The sequence below is a fragment of the Triplophysa rosa genome, linkage group LG16 (genome assembly GCF_024868665.1).
Source record: "Triplophysa rosa linkage group LG16, Trosa_1v2, whole genome shotgun sequence".
Classification (NCBI taxonomy): Eukaryota; Metazoa; Chordata; class Actinopteri; order Cypriniformes; family Nemacheilidae; genus Triplophysa; species Triplophysa rosa.
Genome location: NC_079905.1, coordinates 5,001,665 through 5,021,779, shown reverse-complemented (window position 1 = coordinate 5,021,779; position 20,115 = coordinate 5,001,665). Strand labels below are relative to the sequence as shown.

At 40.0% G+C, this 20,115-nt stretch overlaps 1 protein-coding gene across 1 annotated transcript; it reads left to right on the top strand.

Moving 5' to 3' along the window:
* Nucleotides 1–149: 149 nt before the first annotated feature.
* dbpa (D site albumin promoter binding protein a) lies at nt 150–7,813 on the top strand. The gene is given in 4 exon segments (XM_057355184.1): nt 150–1,207; nt 2,669–3,100; nt 5,617–5,861; nt 6,151–7,813. Coding segments are annotated over 4 exon segments (1,083 nt in total). The 5' UTR covers nt 150–1,017; the 3' UTR covers nt 6,367–7,813.
* The last annotated feature ends 12,302 nt before the right edge of the window (nt 7,814–20,115 follow it).

Here is a 20,115-nt window from a genome sequence, read left to right as displayed (position 1 = left end):
GTCTGACTTTAATATTCATGACAGGGCGCATACTATTGGCCGTCACTGCGCGTTTATCAGTTTGTGGGCGGTGATCCAGGAGGTGTGTTCATGAATAATGAATAGCACCGCCCCTCGGTGCCGTTCCCCCGTGAGAGGTGATGTCACGAGCGCTGCCCGTGTACGTTCCAGCTGACTCTTGCTACGATTCCGAGCGCTCGCTTTACCGAGTGCCCGGAGAAAGGAAAGAAAGAAAGGGAGTGCGAGAGAGAGAGAGAAAGAGGTTGCGGAGGTTAGCGACAAAAATAACGAGAGAGAAAGAGAGAGAGAACAACAAAGAAGGCAGAGGAATAATAACAGCCATCAGTCTTAACCATGATAGCTTACGTTTAAATTATTTTTCTATTTTATTTTAAAGCGGAACCATTTTTTTCATTTGCATACATTTGTTTTAAATCAGAGTAAGACATCGATCCTCGATACGGAGTTTTCCCGAGGTCTGTCGATTCGATTTAGTCCGATTTTATAGTTTACTCACAGTTTCCTGCAGACTGTGCACAATTTTTTATCTCTGCCTCCATGGACGTCCGTCTCATTCAACTCATACGTTTTTTCGGGGAATATTTCTGCCCTGGCCGAGACGAGCATCAAATAAACCCGATGACAGTTGTCGACAATTGAGGTGCAATCCCGCCGAAGATCAAAGCAACGATTTCTGCAAACGATAATCGTCAGAATAAAGGGAGACGGTGCGCTTTTGAGAGGATGAAGAACAACTCCAGCCTTTCCACTTGAGCGGACCTTACAGGACGTCAATTCACTTCGCTTTTCCAGTGGGAACGGATTAGGAGAAGCGCTCGAAGAATTGTAAATGTTCGTAAACCTACATCTACATCCTGAGCCATTTATTCAACTGCCAAACTCAGTTTTTAGTACATTTCTGCTTCAGATCGGAACATTATAACCTGCTCACCTGTCTAGTGATCTCAAAAGTTATTTTAACTGACTCAAGCTGGACTTTTGGTGCTCCGCCGAGGAATGTCCAGACCAATTTCTCAGCTATTGCCACCTGACCTTCCGGCAGGGACCAGTCCACAGCTCGGACCTTCTAACCCTGCAGGTACCACCACCAATGGCCACCCGAATAACTCCATGGCCAGTCTAAAATCTCTTCTTCAGCTGCCTATTAAAGGGGACCAGAGAGCAAAAGACTGCTGTGAGATGAAAGGTGACTCTCTCTCTCTCTCTCTCTCTCTCTCTCTCTCTCCTCTAATCCACATTTGTTGTTGTCATTACTGTAACTTCCTTCTATGAAGTCTTGTCAACAAAGTAATTTTTCGTTATGTTTACCCTGTTTATTCACATTTGCATATAGAAAGCACCAAGATAAGTTTTGTTGACTACTGTTTGATTTCTGCACCATCTCTATGTCTGCGACCTTTGCAACCACGAAACGTCTTCTTTTCCACACTCACTTCAATCCAAATGAGAAATTGTTTATGTGAGTTTACGGAATCAATACAGATGAAAGAAATTAAGAGCTTTTACACTGTCTTAAAGGGATTTTTAAAGCTCCCATGGCTGCCATTAAAGGGATGCCGTTGTCAAATACGAGAGGTGTTGTCTGTTATTACGGATGTACACTAAGACGTCCATTGTCTCAAGTGCGCCCTCGTGTGGCCGACATGCGTCACTTCACTTTTCGTTAAAAGTAATTTGGAGGGGCAGGGTAAATGATCAAAATTTTAATATATACAAAAATTTCTTAACTTCACAAATATATTAAGTATATGATCTGTCATTTTCGTCTGGTCACTTTTTAGTGGTTGGTTTGACGCTGTTGAAAACTCCCACTCTTTTAATGTACTGTTTTTTTCTACATGACATACAGCTCTTTATATTCCTTTATTACCCTCTTCTCTATCAGTTAATACGTTGATCATCTATCCATCTCCATATACTGCTTCCACTTCCCTTTAGTCAGAACACTGTTGTTAGGTAAAACGCTGCTTTTTCTAGCGATCACTGTGCGCTTCATATTCCCCAGCTCCATCTTCAAAAGCCCCTTCGTTGAAGATGACAGCTCAGCTCGATGCTTTGAGCTCTTCCCTCAGAATCCCTCGTGCGGCACTCTCATCCGATCTCATTTGCCAAAGCCCCCCCAACCCAATCGCTCATCTCTTCATCCCAGTGACTGGCAGACAGAGAAACTGCCATCTTGGCCTCTGGCATTCCAGCCTTGTGCATGGCATTATGCGCTTCCAAGTCTGCTACAGCTGCGATGGCTTTCTGTTCCGAGCTGTGGTTCAAGGGTCATGTTCTCACATGAGCTTTGTTTATTCATTACACACTGTACGCTGTTATGTGCCGCGCCAGCGCGCATGTGATCAGAAAATACGAATGTGTTTGTGCACATAATAAGCTTTTTGATTTGAGAATAGCCAGAGTTAGAAAACATTCACAGCATAAACATTGTACATTTAAGGAATTTATATGAAATTATGTGATCGATTTACTTTGATCAACTATGAATGAACAAACAAGAACGGATTATTGAAGTATATACACAGGATTCGAACTCATGACTGGGTGTTGCAAGCTCCATGCTCTATATGTCAAAATAAATGACCACCGTTTGTAATGTAAATATGTTTACTCGTCTATAAACTCTCGTTCTTTCTGCTCACAGATAAAGACAAACCTTCGGACTCTGATGAGGATTCGTTGGGTGGAGTCGGGGGCATGAACGGCGGCAACGGCGCCCTTCGCTCCACCAATCAGCCAGCCTTCCTCGGACCGTTGCTATGGGAGCGCTCGTTGCCGTGAGACGGCGGCCTGTTCCAGCTCCAGTACATGGACCTGGAGGAGTTCTTGACGGAGAACGGGATGGGGTGCATGCCGTCGGGGAACACCTGCAGTACGGCCGCCCAGGTGCCCTCCCAGAGCACGCAGTCAGCCGTTCCCAGCCAGAGCTCCCAGTGCCCCCCATCTTCCTCTCCACCGTGCTCTTCCTCCGCTTCCTCCATATCATCCCTGTCCTCTTCGTCCTCGTCATCTTCGTTGCTGGGACTGGACGTGCCGCAGGGGCCCGGACTGCTGGGAGGTCCTGAGTGTCTACATGGTGAGCACCCTAATAAGTTTTTTGTGTGCTGGCCAGCGAGGCCTGTAGCTTGTTATCAGTTGGGTTTGCTGCGCGCTTGACGTAGTGTTTATAAACCGTGCGAAAAAGCTACGTGACAAATGTGCGTGTTTGTGCGATAATGTTTCACTTGCGGTGCGGACTGTGTGTGCATTGGGGCGGACACGAGCAGGAATGTCTATGCGGATCGTGTGGTCTGCACTGATGCATGATGGGATGTCTAAAACTGGACTGCGATGCCAAGAGCAATGCAGGCTTTAAGGGCACAGCTGTGTGTATGTGTGTGGTGGAAGCATTTCTGTACAGCATAATCATTAGAGAAGATAATATCGTACTGTAATATTTGCAGAAGTACCAAATTTAGCCTCGCAAAACAAACGGAAAAAAACCCCATCACCATTTATGTTATTGGTAATAAAAAAAAACAGTCAGCAACATTTACACCCATAATTGGGCACAGTGTTAATGATTTTAAATGATTACTAAGGATTCTGTACCAGTGTTTAATGTTTAAAACTCTGCACATATCGAGGGAGAGGGTACTGGAGATGATGACTGCATTTCTGCATGTTTTGAAATCTCTCCCTCTCTGTGTTCCCTCCCTCCCGCTCCCTCACACGTTGGAGCCATGTGCAGGCGACGCGTCACGTGCTGCTGCAGAGAGCAATGAGAGAGAGAGACAGAGGGGAGAGAACAGACGGGGAGGAGAAGGAGGGGCGAGAGTGGAATAGAAAGAGAAAAAGCTACAAGTTTTAGGGGATCTGCGTTTTGGTGATAAGATAGATAGATAGATAGATAGATAGATAGATAGATAGATAGATAGATAGATAGATAGATAGATAGATAGATAGATAGATAGATAGATAGATAGATATTGTGTTTATCTTTGTATGCCTGAATAAGCATTGTCTTTCATTGTGTGTATGTTTATATAGCTTTTTCTATGAGAATTGTGCACACAGCTGTGTCTCACTTTGGTCCTCTCCCGCATGTAAAGGAAGAGGCCCAAAGGACAGCTGGTGCTCATTGGAAGCCACACTTTTTTCTCTTGGTAGTTTGCAGATCGATTAGGACAGGAACTTGACAATACATTTCTGTGGGAAGGAAGCACTTTTTGCCTTACATTCTTGTTTGGTTTTTTTAATGAATGAAAAACAAATCTTAGGAAGGTCCCCTGAGTGCTCAGGCTCATTATTAAATCCCAAAGAATGTGATTATTGTTTACATGAGCAAATTGGGATTTCAAAAGCCGTTTACTTCTCGAGATGGATCATTCCGCTGTTGAAACAAACAGAATTATCCGGTTGTGACATTTTTAGTGATATTCAAAAAGATATTTAGCTTCTCATTTTTTGTGTGTCTGAACAAATTTATTAGATCACCACCACCGAATGCAAGGTTTGTGCCACAAACTCACAATATCGTGATTACCAAAATCATTTTTTTGTTTCTGTAATGGTTAATCCACCAGTATATGTAAGCTCTTTAGTCACGGTAGTATTGCTAATGCTAAAATATAATGGTTGCTGTTAGCCATGAATTCGAAGAGATAGTCACCCAAAAATGAAAATTCTGTCATAATTTACTCTCCCTCAAACTTCAAACCCGTTTGACTTTCTTTCTTCTGCCGAAAATGTTGGTAACTGAAAAACAGCAGTACCCAGTGACTTGGCATTGGTTTTGTGTCCATACAATAGAAGTCAGTGGGTTCCGCTGTTGTTCAAGTACCAACATTCTTGAAAATTTTACAGAAGAAAAAATGTGAAAATGAAGAGGGTGAATAAATGATAACAGAATTTTTGGCCAAACTAACCCTTTAACTGTTTTACAAAAAAGGAAAAGCTATTTATTTTGTATACAGCCAACAGAGACTGTGGAAAAGTACATAAAAACAATGCCCGCGAGAATGCAAGCTTTCATCAAAGCCAAAGACGGTCATAGAAAGTATTGTGCTTTTATTGTTTATTATGTGTGAATAAAGACGATTTATTTTATTATTTGCCTGTACTAAGTCCATAATTCAGAAAGGCTAAATGAGAAACCGCCATTACAGCTAATGCATCATAATTAATGTCAAGTGCTTGCTATCCAAATGCAGGGCTATTGCAGCTCTTAAAGCATATTTCAACTAAAAAGGGGAAGTAATAACTCAAAAGCTGTTGTAAAGGGAAGAATGCATTTATACAATATTAAGAAAGAACAAAACGTGACTGTTTTCAAAGTCGATTTTATGATGTGTTTCTGGATGTTTATTACATGGATTGAAATGGCAGGTTGGCTTGTTTTGGCCTCCTCTGCAAGCTGCTGACAATGGCAAGCGTCCACGTTAGCTTTTGCTGCAACCTGGTGGTCAACACGAGCCACTGCAGCCAGTCGAGGAACATACTGTACACAAGCATGGTTTCTAATCCTCTTTGCCTTTAGCCCAGACACATGGTGGGTTATTCTGTCTGCTGCGACATGTGAGTGACTGTTTTTTGTTCTCCCTCTCTCAACAGGGGCTCAAACTGTACCACCTGACCCCTCTCCAAGCCCATCCTGCCCACCTCCGCCGGTAGTTCCGCCCACTAACGCGTCCGACGTCATGGTGAACTTCGATCCGGACCCCGCTGACCTCGCCTTGTCCAGCGTGCCGGGTCAGGAGGCGTTTGATCCGCGCCGGCATCGCTTTACGGAGGACGAGCTGAAGCCTCAGCCCATGATTAAGAAGGCCCGGAAAATGCTTGTTCCAGATGAACATAAGGTACTACGTTCGTTTTTTATTTCAGGAATTCCCCAAATACTTTTATTGCACCGCTTGACACGTCATCGTAGTAGATAGATCTCAGGTAAAAAAAAACATTTTATGTTTTGCGTCCAAATAAATTCCTTACAGCACCTTAAAAAAACTCACCATGAACACGTGTACTGTACAGGATCTTTCAAATCTAAAGCGTATATTTCATTTTGTGCCTTATGATCTTAAACATAATACAACGACTGTTTTGTCCAATCAAAAGAATCCGATCTTTTCTTTATCCCCCCACCCAAAGGACGACAAGTACTGGAGCCGGCGCTACAAGAACAACGAAGCGGCGAAGCGTTCCCGCGACGCCCGCCGTCTAAAAGAGAACCAGATTTCCGTCCGAGCAGCGTTCCTGGAGCGGGAAAACGCCACCCTCCGTCAGGAAGTCGCCGAGATGCGAAAAGAGCTGGGCCGCTGTCGCAACATCATCAACAAATACGAGAGCCGCCACGAAGACTTATGAAAGGAGAAAAGAAGAACAGAAACGAGAGAGAGACATTTTTAAACGCGTGTTTTAAGGGCTGTCCTGGAATGCCATTTTCTCTTTCTCTTATTGTTTTTCAAATAAGCACTACGATGCTCTTGTCACAAATGTACATTTCGTAAGCGCAGGGATCGGGTGAACGGGGTGGCGTGGTGCTTGATTGAAACAAATACTTGAAATGTGCAATTTGGACGGTGAACAGGATGTTCACAAGGTCTACCTTGCGCAAGTGCACACGATACAGTCACTAAATCGAGTAGATGGTGCATGATGTCACGTAGCCCTTGTGAACATCCTCCTCCCACACGGGACGATTTTCTCCGAGAGAGAGTTCTAAAGGAGATGGTAGAGATGTAATTTTTTCTATGACAAAAAAACCTTGTATATTTTTGAACTGTTAGGGTCAGATATAATAGAGCAGAAGAACGGGAGGAGGAAATGTGGGCGGCGACGAGAGCTCGGAAGAGATTTTGACATAGGAAAACTGTATATTTTTATACTTGCAGAGGCAGGCTGGTGACGAGATTTTGGAAATAATCTTTTTTGTATATTTTATATAGGGGTGGGGAAGCTGGCTGTATGAAGAAGTGCAGGAGCGCTATTGCTAAATGATATATTTTTAACATCAGACGCAGTTAGGCAGGTCAGGAAGATATAGTTCGAAGAACGTCAATAAGAGAAACAGAGAGCTCATAAGAAACTCCGGCATGGAGAGAAATGGCACGCGAAGGTGAAAACTGTATAGTTTTAAATGATTTTCATCATGGGTTTGTTCAAGCACTCTCTTTGATTCCTTTTCTTAAATTCAGTATGTGTGTGTGTGTGTTTTATCCTGTGGTGAGAGAGGGGAGAGAGACTAAGAAAGAGAGAGACCGACATCCTTTCACTATGCTTGGAGGGTCTCCACATTTTCAAATGTATATATTTAATAAATCCACACACGTTTTCAAGCCAACTGGACGTGGGTTTTCACGGAGGCTCTCTTAAGAACTGAAGAGCTGTGAATCACAGGCCCGTGTTCACTTCAGCAATATTCTCACTCTCTGTTTCTGCGTCTCGATCTCTCCTCCTTGAGCTTTTGACGTTGTGAACCGCATTGGTGCTGGTGTGGCATCCGCGGCGAGTGGGTTGCATGCTGGCGCATGCTTGCGTATTTTCCGGCGTAGGAACACGCACTCGTGTTTTATATGGTGCTCACCCAGTCTCTTGACCCGAACGCACATAACCCAACAGTTTGCCTATAACCTTTTGTTCTTTTGTTTCGTTCATTGTACGAGGAATGGTGTATATGTAGATCTTCTATACATTTCCTCAGAAAATGAGCCTCACACCCCCCCCCCAAAAAAAGACATGCACCCTAATACTAATGTACCATACAAATGACAATATATTATATAAACTACTATTAAACAATTCCTTCACTAGATATATGTGTGTATATGCTTGAATATGTGACTATAGATGTAATTTGCATAACTTGAATATTTCAATGTAGTATCTTTGCGATAAAAACAGACAAGGCTGATCTGATTATGATCAGTTTTCTCAGGTGTCTGGGAGGACGGTAAAAAATGTGCCACACCGGTCGGCAAAACTGTGGATTTGCACTTGATCGTTGTCCACATTTTTGGAGCCAGCTCACGGAAATGTGCACTACCACAATATTTTTGGAGGAAGATTCTGTTTAAACGAAAAAACACACAAGAAAAAGGATAAAAACAATGCTGGATATATAACTTTATTACTTTACACGTAGGAATGAATGTCTTTTCCTTTTTTAACCTTGTTGCTCTGTTATTGCTTGGATTATCATTGTTGTTGTTATGATTATAATTCTCGTTTCTTTTGAGCGTTTTCTTGCAACTTTTTCAAAATGTATCACTCTTTTACCTTCCTTGTAACAAGACCATCTTGAATTGAGCCTGTTCACTGTTGGAAACGTCCACCTCGCCTGCAATGACGGGGGGCGTAATGTTGTCCTTGTGTGTATGAATTTGATATAACCTGAACCAACTATTAGTGGACTGTTCCTTTCTCTTGACTGAACTTGTACCACCACCTTTGACTCGGCGCTTGTTTTAAGGCCACGTCAGCGCAGTACCGTTTTTGTTATCGTAGAACTGAAGCGTACGCCAAGTTTTAAAAACGCAGAAGAGCTTACAACTTTTGACAGTGCTATTTTTCTATGTAACTGTGTGCACATACTCTTTCACAGGCATTGATGGCACGTCGTCGCTTTGCGGCGATGGCGCGCCACTCTATGTTATTGCGGGTATTGTATTCATCGTTTCATCCCTCTTCACATGTTGATTATAAAAAGCCCCAGCTTGTGACTGTTATGAACTACAACTCCCATGAGTGCACCGCTACCAAACTTGATCACTTGGTAATGTCTACCGTTCCTGCCTATAGGGATGCTGGGAGATGTGGTCTGGCTTATATCCTGAAACACCAATAAATAATTACCCCATTCACTGAATAGAATCCATTGTGCTGTGAATCCAAAAGAACTTTAATGGCGTAAAACAAACTTTAATTTGCAGATAAGAGAATCTGGATCAATGGGCTATGGTAGGCTGGACCGCAAGGACTGACTGAAATTGCAGCTCAGCCCTCGCGTGTGTGTTCTGTTTGCTTTGGTATCGTAAATCTCTAAGCTAAGCGAATAAAGGTTGTACAGCAGCTGTGTCACACCTTATCGGTCAACTATCCAAACCCGTTTCAGAAGCTCTTTTACCTGCATGCCTACCATCTGCGTGACCTTGCACATAGTTATGTCAATACATTTCAATGGTACAGCTAAAAAGGTTAGTGCACCTAAAAATAAAAGTCCTGTCATCATTTATTTTACTTCATGCCATTCAAAACCTGTATAAGAGTGCAGGAGGAGATATTTTGAGAAATGTCTCAGTGGTTTTGTCTATACAATGAAAGTCAATGGGGAGCAATGTTGCTTTGGTCACCAACGTTCCTCAAAATATCTCCTTTCGTGTTCTGCAGAAGTAAAGAAAGTCAAACATGTTTGAAATGACACGAGGATGAGTAAATTATGAACGAATTTCGTTCTATCGCTTTAAGTCTGTATCTTAAACTTTTCTGTAGGTGAAGATTTAAAACAGACTAATGGCCTTGAAGATCATTCAAACATGACATTTTTTGCTCTTATAAAAGAACATTCAAATATAACACAAGATCTTTTATGATGGTAAAAAACGTACCAACACCATGAAATTCGCTTTTTATTCCACATTACTCAAACCTTTTACAATGTGACTCAAGTCATGTCTCGTTTAATTGATTTTGCAGTTTGTGCTACAGAAAAATATACATCTATATGCTTTTCTGTGTTGCGTATTAGAATTATATAAAAGGTATAGACTTGGCACTGAGTTATCCAATCAAGTCAAGGTTTATCTACACCACTGGAGACTGGATCTGCTCCGGTGAGTTTGGTGTGAACATGTATCATGAGACATATCAATGAAGGGAAATAGAAAAATGAATACAACAAGGAGCGGCAACATTAAATGTCACATGAAATCAATTTTAAATGATAGCATACTGTATATATAGTAGTTACACACATTTGAGGCAGAGGGCTGGGATGAGGTGTGAGATGAACAGGCGTGAAATAACACAGAGAATAAGAGTGAGAGAGAGGAAGTGTGAAAATAAGTGGAATTTTAAGCATAATAAAAAAACGAAATGTATGTAAAAACAATATTTTGCATAATTTTGCTTCTGCACTGAATTGCATCTGATTTTACATGCGTTTAAAGCAAGGCTTCCTGCATTTGTATATATACGTTTGTAAAAAGTCTTATTCATTTGAACTATTCATGCTTCCACAAAAACCATGTAAGACTTTTCTATTCTTCCTGCAATCAATACTAACAATCCACATATTCGTTTTCACGCTGCCCCTCTCTTTCTCTCTCTGGTTTAAATTTCTTTCTATCTCACACCTCATCCGAGCCCTCTGCCTCAAATTCTTGTCTCCTTAGCAACTGGTTGGTAACTCTGGGCTGTTAGGACCTCACGGTCAGTGCTCGGGTGGAGGGAACGGCACGCAATGCCAAAAATGGCCGCCTTTAAAGTTTTTCTTGATCACAATTTGTTTGTTATACATCCAGGTTGTGTTTGATAGCACCTGCTCCCTCGGAGATTTAAATATTCACAGCATCACATGATTTTGACCTCCAATGCTTCCGTAGCTTTAACTTTAATAATCGAAAATATTTCTCTCTCTCTCACACGCACACGCACGCACGAAGTGTAGAAACATTCACAGACTTCATTTGGTCAAAGATGGGTTCTATAATATTCGTACAATAAATAGCCCAAACAACAGGTGTCAAATGTACCATTCTTAACTTCTATCTATTTATCACACGTACAGATTCAGGGTCAGCTGATAAATGTGATTTTACAGAGTGCAGAATAAGGGAAAGAAAAATTTTACCGCTTTATAATGTGAGAAGTTTATCTGTCCAACTGTAGATAAATTCAATTCAATTCAATTTTATTTACTGTATATAGCGCTTTTCACAATGTGCATTGTTCCAAAACAGCTTTACAGTAAAAAAATAAGAAAAACAGAAAAACACAGGAAAAGTAAAACAAAGCACAGTGCACGGTGTTTATAGAACAAGCAAGATCATTCTAATAAATATTCGTTTTAAATATGAATGAAACACTGTTTATTATAATACGATCAGATTACAAAATGTCTCCTAAATGAACAGATATAAAAAATGTTTTTACTCAAAACGTCACCTTATACGTAACATGGAATTGCCTCGGGTCGCGTCTCTGGATGAGGGGCGTGATAACAGCCAATGATGGCAGCATGTGATGGAGCACAGGTGAAGTTCATTACGTCATTCATAAATCCTGCATGGCACCTCAGGAAGTGTTCTTCTTTCATGCTCCAGGTGTCCACGAGGTCCATATGACCTCCCGGCCTCGTGCCACACATCCAACCTTCGCATGCACACCCCTTGAAGAATCAGACTTTTCTATTGTTTCATACCCCATAGACTTCACAACTCCTGTCACTACAGTTTTCTCCTTTTCATCTCCCTTTCTATTTGTTTTTTTATTGAATAAAACACTCTCTAAAGAGTTCCATCACTGCTCCCACTGTGTCTGTCTTCACTCATCTGAAGACAGCTGTGGACAAACAGCAAGACCTCTTGCTCGCCTCTCATACACGTCGAATAGCAAACAGGAGGAAAGAAATAGAGAAGCATCCACCGTTTCTCCATTTATTCAGGGAGCGTCTCTGGAGTGTCTGCAGCGGAGAGTATAAGCACCTCTAGCCTTCAAATAACCCAGAGGACAAGACACACCTGAGAGGAATCGCTCGGCTCTGAAGGTAGCCGCGGGTCATGTGCAGATAGAGAGAGTCGAACTTCACCACAGGTAAGACTTTCTTGCTTTCAATGTGCAAATTAGTGATAGACTGATATATCTGCCAAACCAAAGGCAAAATTGGACTATTTTGATATAACGTGCCTGTGCTGCCGGTAACCCTTGGGCCATGCTTTTTTAGTTGTGCTCGCGTCACTGTTGTTCATACTTCAGATTAGACCCCCAAAAGATTCAACTTTTTCTGCACCATTTGCACTTAATACATGTTTGATAATCAAGTCAATGTTAACTTATTGAGGGGAGGGAGGTGTGCTATTCATTTTTTATGAAGATACGTTTTTGCCTGTGTTTTGCTCACCTGGCTTACAGTTTACCTTTTCTTAAAAAATATAACATTTAGTTTGTTTGCAAATATTTTGTTAGGGAGTCCTTGACAAAGTAATAGAATGTGTACCTTATAACTTACTATAAAACTGTTTGTTCCTTTATTTAGGTGTAAACCTTATCGCCACGTTTCATTTTTTTTCTTTTTATAAATCGTTACTATTGGTCTCCCACGTCTGTCTACGGGTTTTGCAAATATGTAACCAATAAAATGGCATTAAAAGAGCTTGTGACTAAACCTAATAACTCCACTGGATCCCTAAACTGTTTAAACTTCACGCCTTCATTGTGAATGAAGTGCCGCATACATTTTTTTTATACCGCATACAAGTATTTGACTGTTTATTATAATACGATCAGATTAAAAATGTCTTCTAAATGAATAAATAAAGAGTTTACAGATAACTCAGAGTAAGTAAAGAACTGGTTGTTTGAACACGGAAAGTGTTTTCTTTGCGCAACAAAAAATGTTAATAACATAATGACACATGCAAGGGTTGACCATATAAAAAACTACAATGTCAAATTTGTCAACAGTGTTTATTTTTTTATATCTTACATATACAATAAAATCGTAAATGTATTTGTTTAATTGGTTGTATGTTCTATTGGTTGTATTTTGTTAAAAATACATTAAAAAGTGAAACAAGACGTTCTTCTGTAGCAGCGTTGTTTATCTCATCCGAAAGGGTCTATTCAATGTGTATATAAATATACAGCCGTGGAAAAATGGCCATTTCAAAAAGACCATTTTCAGTATTTCTGAAATTACTATTTATAGGTATGTGTTTAGGTAAAATGATCATTTTTGAAATAAAGCATAGCAATATTTCAAATAAAAAGATTGTTTCTATTTGCAGAAAATGAAAACTGGAGAAACAGGTGAAAATAACAGATAAGATGCTCTGTATTTTTTCAGACCTTAAATACTGCCAAGAAAACAATCATATTCACTTTTGAGCAATACAACCATTTTTTCATGTGAAAACCTCGGGTTTTATCACAGTTTTCATGTGGTATGTCATCTTGTCAGTCTTTCAAATTGTTGTTGGATGACTTATAAGTCCCGAGGTTTGATTTTGTTGAAATTCAACAGACACTGGACTGGAATGGCCACAATACATCTAGAAATGCTGATTGAAAGAAAATTCGGAATGGTCCCTTGATTCCCCCCCCGGATGTATATTTGTATACTGGTATAATACGATAAACTTGGTGTTATATTGTATTTGCATGTTTTATGATGCACGTTGTTCTGAAACAGCTTCACAGAAAAATAGGGCTTTACAAATCCCCTCATAATCATCATGCATAACAGTTGGATACAAAATCATTTGGAATGTCATCATCACCATTCAATTTCACTCATACTTCACGATGTTAATGACTCAATAATGGACCTCAACATTCTCAAATGAACCTCCGCCCTTTGACCTCAAGTTTAACGCTAACATTCATGAAACATTTCTTTCTCTTTAAGTCTCTTTCTCGCCCGTCTCATGCTGTGCTTCTCGTCTCCTGGTATTGTATTGTACTAGCAGGCCTGTACTGAGACATGACTTGATTGGCTGTTGCCATGGAGACCCGAATGGCAGTAGGGAGGGCCTGTTTCTCTCTGCCTAGGTGGATGAGGTGAAGAACCTTTTGTGCTGGTGTGTATTTGTGTGTGTGTGTTAAGAGAATAAGATGGAGAGAGAGAGTGAGTGAAGTAATGAGGCTGTATTTGTCAGCTGATCGCTGTTGCTCAGCAGTACGTGTGAACATTTAACCGCGGCGTGCGTGTTAGTGGTTGTTGGAGATCTCGACATGAATTTTAATTGAGCACCAAATTTGAGCTCTACATCTCCAAGCGAATCCATTCGCACCCCATGTGACCTGTACGAGAGGTTTTCCTGTGTGAGAAATGTGTGCACGAGTGTGTTTGGACTAGTGTGTTGTGTGGGTGGCAGCTGTAGCCGAGAAAGGCTCGGTGCCTGATTGCTCATTTAAAGCACTCTTCTCTCTCTCTCTCTCTCTCTCTCGCTCGCTCCGACACACATTCAAATACACACACTAGTCAAGCTAACCCAGCACAGACTGACAAGATAAGTACCAAAGCGCATCAGTTCACTCACAGCTGTCTCTCAGGAAGATATAGTGAATTTAATTAATAAAACTATCATGAGCTTGTCAAACTGACTTATGATTAACCTGTGATAATTATCACGTCCATTAGTTTGGCTCTATCCTGACATGCCAAGACACAACACAAACCTTCGCCGTCTCTTTTCTCTCCCTCTCCTGCACATCTTCACTACTGTAGTCTTGCCAACAGTTGGCAGTGCTGTCAGCATATGGATCCACTCCACCTGCACACCCAATACAAGACAGCAGAAGTGCCAATAGGAACAGCACACTAGTTGGAGCCGTGGTCTAGTGATTAGCACATGCGCTCCAGATGGATGGGGATGCGGTGCCCGTGTGGGAGTCCGATACAGTTTTGATTCCAGCGCTGTGCCAAATCCCATCCCTATCCATCCATCCATAACTGGACAAATTGTGTTTTTAACCCATCCAGAGAGTAGTGAACACACGTACACCCGGAGCAGTGGGCAGCTATCACTGCAGCGCCCGGGGAGCAAGTAGGGGTAAGATGCCTTGCTCAAGGGCACCTCAGTCGTTACCTGCCGGTCCTGAGAATCCAACCGGCAACCTTCTGGTCACGAGTCCGACTCTCTACCATTAGGCCACGACTTTTATAGATCAACACGCTTTTGCATGATGATTTATGTCATTTAAATATAAGATATGTAAATTAACAAATGATAACAAAAGAAACAGTTACATTTTCAATGTTAGATTACTTCACATAATCATAAGAAAATGTTCACATTTTTGCTATAGGACATTATTGATATGGTATTAACGTTGATAAAATAGGAAGGTGTACATTAAGTTAAACTGTAAATGGTTCTTAGAGGTTGTTTGTGTATTAAAAGTCTATTATCGCTACTTTTCTACTTTTTCATGTCCCCCACCCCAGCAACATTAGGTAGATGCTCCTGTGAGTCATAAATGTTAATGTGTTGTAATACAGAATGATATCATTCATGTGAGGAGTCCTCCGTTTTGTTGTCTTGGGGCAGCGCAACACAAATACACTGTTAGAATGTTATATTATATAAACACAAACTACGGTTTCAAAGCAACAACATAAACAAACGTTTCTTCGCAGGGGCGCTTTTTTTTAAACGTTTTTAAGCCCAAACTTAATTTGCGGTACACATCCGCAAAGAATAGAGTCCCTGTAGATTATTTCTGAAAACAAGCAAAAGAAATAACAAGTAAATTACTTTAGCTAGCAAGTTAAAAGTATGTCTAGCCAGCTTTATTTTGGGTTACCAGCAGAAGAACCGTTACTTAGCTAAACTTAAATGCAACAAAGTTACACGATTCAAGAAATTGTTTATTTTATGATCAAATTCAACCAATTGTTTATTTAATACTATGATTACACAATAAAATATGAATATGAATTAATATTAATATAAATAAAATATAAATAGTTATATTATTAGCCACTAGCCAGACTGATAAACAAAAACGTTAACTTCAGGCAAGATGTGCGTCCAAATAAAACGTCTATAGGACATATAGGCTACTGTATAATCTTCATTGAATTAAGATTGAATGAATTAGTTGAAGTATTGTATAAAGAAGTAGTGTTTATGGACAGTGAATTTAATGTAATAACTATATAATAATTATATAATAATATAATAAATATCTGGTTGGGTGAATTTAGTGCAATGCATTAATGATTTGCCTGAAAGTTTATTATAACACCCACGAGTGTCAGCAAAAAGGTTATGGGATTCACTGATCAAGGGCTAATTGATCCAAAAACACTCACAACCACATATTTAAGCAATTTTGTTGCGGCAGTTGTGAATAAATTAGGATATGATTTCGCATCACATCGCCCTGTTTTTCTTCTTGTTCATGCCTGTATCATGCTTCATCACAGCACTATAGGGCAACTGAGCGTTAAAATAAAAACCACAGCACAGACAGGAGGCAACTCCAACCAGAGATTATCTCTTATTAAAAAAGAGATTGCAACCTCGGTGACCTTTCGAAGAAGGCTTACCTGTCAAGTTGGATCACCTGTGCCTTGTAAGCATTGCCCAAACGTCATTAACTTCTCATTAGACACTTGTTTGCTGATGTAACAGAGCGTAAATTTGACATTTCTTTTAAAACAGTTTTTATAGTAAAAACACACTGAAAATACAACACGGCAATGGCAAATTTGTTGAAGATTAGCAGACAGGCAGTCAATTTATTATCTGTCAAGCATTTCCACACAAAGGCAGTTTTAGCGCACTGAGTCATCTCTTTCATTGACTTTCAATCAGAACAGTTTTTTGTCTCCTTGATGGCACCCAGCAGTGGGTTTTTTTTAGCTAACCTTGAAGGCCTAGGGGAGAGGTACAATTCTAACACAATCAGACCAGAGTGACGACACTCATTCAGTAATGTCTCTCTGTCTGGGCAAATAGAAACACAACCTTGTTCTCTAAAGTAACATAATGTAAAATGTTTAAATGAATCTTCACAAAACAAAACATCAGTTAACATGTTGTTTACGTCCCTGTTGTGCCCATGTTTTTTAATATACAGCATATTCATCAACCCAGCAGTTTTTATGTTTTCTATATGTAAGCCGGTTTCATTTATCCAAGCCAGCGTCAGATAAATGGCTTCAGCTTTTTATTACACACGGAGCAAAGTTCTAACTTGCGGAACAGAACAGGAAATAAAACTAGTCGGATGCAGGAAAGGTCCCTTTGAAAACAGACTATTTTTTATTTAAGAGAAAGGAATGGGGGGGTCAGTGAAAAGAAAGGTGAAAGAATCCAGCACGAAGGCAAACTTTGGTGAACACCGCTGCAAGCAAAGCAAAAATAAGATATTCTCAATTTTTCACTCAGTTAGTCATTGTGATTCTAATTTGAAGTTACGAATGGATGGATTGCAGCTGGTGAGTCAGTTTCTCTTGAGGGCGAAAAAGGGATCAAAATGTGCCGTGCCCTCAGAAAAAACACTATTGACTGTCTCACGAGCGTGTCTCTTAATGCAGGCGGCATTTGTTAAGGTTTTGTTTATCATCGCCTTACTTTGACAAGTACACCAGTCATTTCTCAGCCACAGGAAAACAATTTGGAGAGAGGGATTTGATTCTGTGGCTGCCAGATGGTGAGTTAATTTTAAATTCTGGTTCTTGTAATTCCCATTTGAACGTGTTGCTTATTTGGAATTCCAGGGTATACAAATCAGATTTGGGCAACACGGGTCCCCTGTGTAGTTTCCCGTGCAGTTATTTATTTTTAAAGAACCGTGAAAATGAAGTAATAAATTTGATTAAAATTTTCGCATGTAGCGTAACTCCGTCAAAACATGCTTCACGGTATAACCCAACCCAAACCTGCGCTTTCATTCAACTTCACATGTAACACGGATAAAAAGATTACGTCTCTTTGTTGGAAATGAGTCATGCTAAATCAACAAGACAAAACTGGAGAATAAAGGCGCAGAGCAACAAAAACAAGGTGAAAATGCCGACTTCTCATTGAATAATGTGTAAACACACACTGGTGTGCATAAATGAGACGAATGCTGTTGGATATGAGAGTGTTGTATGGAAATGATGTGTCCTTCATTGCTGGCTGTATTGAGATGCAACATCTTTCCTAATGATCTCCACCGAGGCCGTGTTTAATTGAAGCTCTGTGTCATAAACACACACACATACACACACATCAAACAAACACTTTACACGTGCTAACTCAACACAAACATAACAAACTGGGATTTAGATTCTCACGTCTGACATTACACATGACAGTACAAATTAGAATCAAAGGGCTCTATTTCTGTCTTACTCCTGTTGATGGTCTCTGATCCATCATTCTGTAACTCATGTTTTTTATAAAACTGGGGCATCGCTCTCTTCACACTTGAGATCTCTGGACAAACACAGAACACACGATTGAGAAGATGAGAAGTAGGACTGTGAAGTCATAAAACAGCCATGTGTTATATCTGCCACTTCAGATTGCTTCATGATCTCAGTCAGAGCTTCATAACAATTAAAGCTGCAATTCACCCATAAAATGTAATTTGTCAGCGTTTACTCGATCTCACGCCGTTCCAAATCTATCTTGATCTTGAGTTTCTTGATTGCAGACAGCGAGCCCAATCTGTTTATCTTTATCACTCTGAACTATTAAATGGTGTGAGTCTTTAATGCGCTTTATGTAATGCAGCTAGTCAGTGTCAGGCAATAATGTGTACAAGATAATTACATAGTAAATGAATTAAATATAACAGCATATGAGATTAGTATCAAATTGACAGTGCAAGGTTGTTGATAAAGTTTGATCTGATGTTTCCTGTGATTTTCAAATATCAAGTGGTGTCCTTCTGTTTTCACCATATTCTCTGTGTGATATGATTTTATTGGATAAGTATAAAATCAGGTAAACTATAACCCTCTATAAAATGGAGAAATGTGAACTTTAGTCTAATTTGGCAGGCCATCTTAAGGTCCATATACCATATAACCCAAAATCAAAAGAGTTAGTATTTTACGTAAAATACAACATCAGTCATAAGTTTTAGAACACTTACTCGCGTACATAATCATATTCATATTTATTCCACATTTTAGAAAAGAGTACGTTAATCAAAACTGTGCAATGAAAGGAAACTAGGAGAATAATTTGGCGACAAAAAAAGTAAACAAAAAATTGTTACATTTCAGCATGTTCAGTGTCACCCTTTGTCTAGAATTTGCAAAGGGATTTTATCAAGCAGCTCTGAGATGCTTTTTAGAACAACTTCCCATCAATTCTGCGCTCTTAATGGCCGCTCTTTTTTCATTATTCAGTCAAAGCCACCCATTTCGAAGATATGTTTTTTAATAAAATTTGTTTGTAATGAAAAAAGTTTATAGTTGCACAATTATATTTTTGTCCACGAAACTAATTTCAGACATTTCACACATTCATATAATATTAATTTAAAATACAGTTTACACAAAATCTTCTCAAACTGGTTTTAAATAATCTAATCTGAGCAGCATTTTGTGTATTTGTGCAGGTGTCCACGTTTGCAAATAGCTTCTCTTTGGCCCAGCAATAAAACCCATAGAGAATATGATGTATGGTGTATGTATTTCTGTATAGCTGAAAGAGCGTACATATTTGTCTGTCTTCTATTGTATGCATTTCCGTGTGAATACAGTATGTGCATTATCCTACCGCCATCCTTCCGAGCCTGAAAGAGGAGACTGATGTTGTCATGAGCTCTTATTGAGTACGAGGGCTGCAGCGGGCAGATCACTGGACAGGGACCTGTCCATAACACACACAACATGCAGAATAAATGTGGATTATCAACACGCGACAGCCGGTCCCTCTAGCCTTCCCACAAACCCCCACATCCCTTTCTGTTCGCTCACGCTCTGGCTCTAATCTAGGCCAATGAAATATGCTTATAGGGGAGCTGACACTGACTTATTATAGATGGAATGAAATATTATGAGGTTCAATGCACAAGTACATTCAGAGGTTTACCGTTAGTACCGTACATCGACTTGTAGATGTACATTTTCACATACCAGGCTAAGGTTAGGCCCTTTCTAACACAACTTAAACACACACACGTTTTTTTCCACAGAAATACTGACTTTTATACCAAACAAACTATATTCTATCCCCTACCCTTAAACCTCACAAAATCTCGACGTTACGACGTAACAAAACACTAGTTTTAATGCAAGTCCAGAAGAACTTCCTGTGTCACTACACAAACGTTTAAACAAAATACAACCAACAGAATATTTAAAACCTTTAAAATTGAATTATATTTGTAAGAAAATAAAAACTGAAGTGCTTCCGACCAGTGTTTACATCTTGCAAAGTGGTC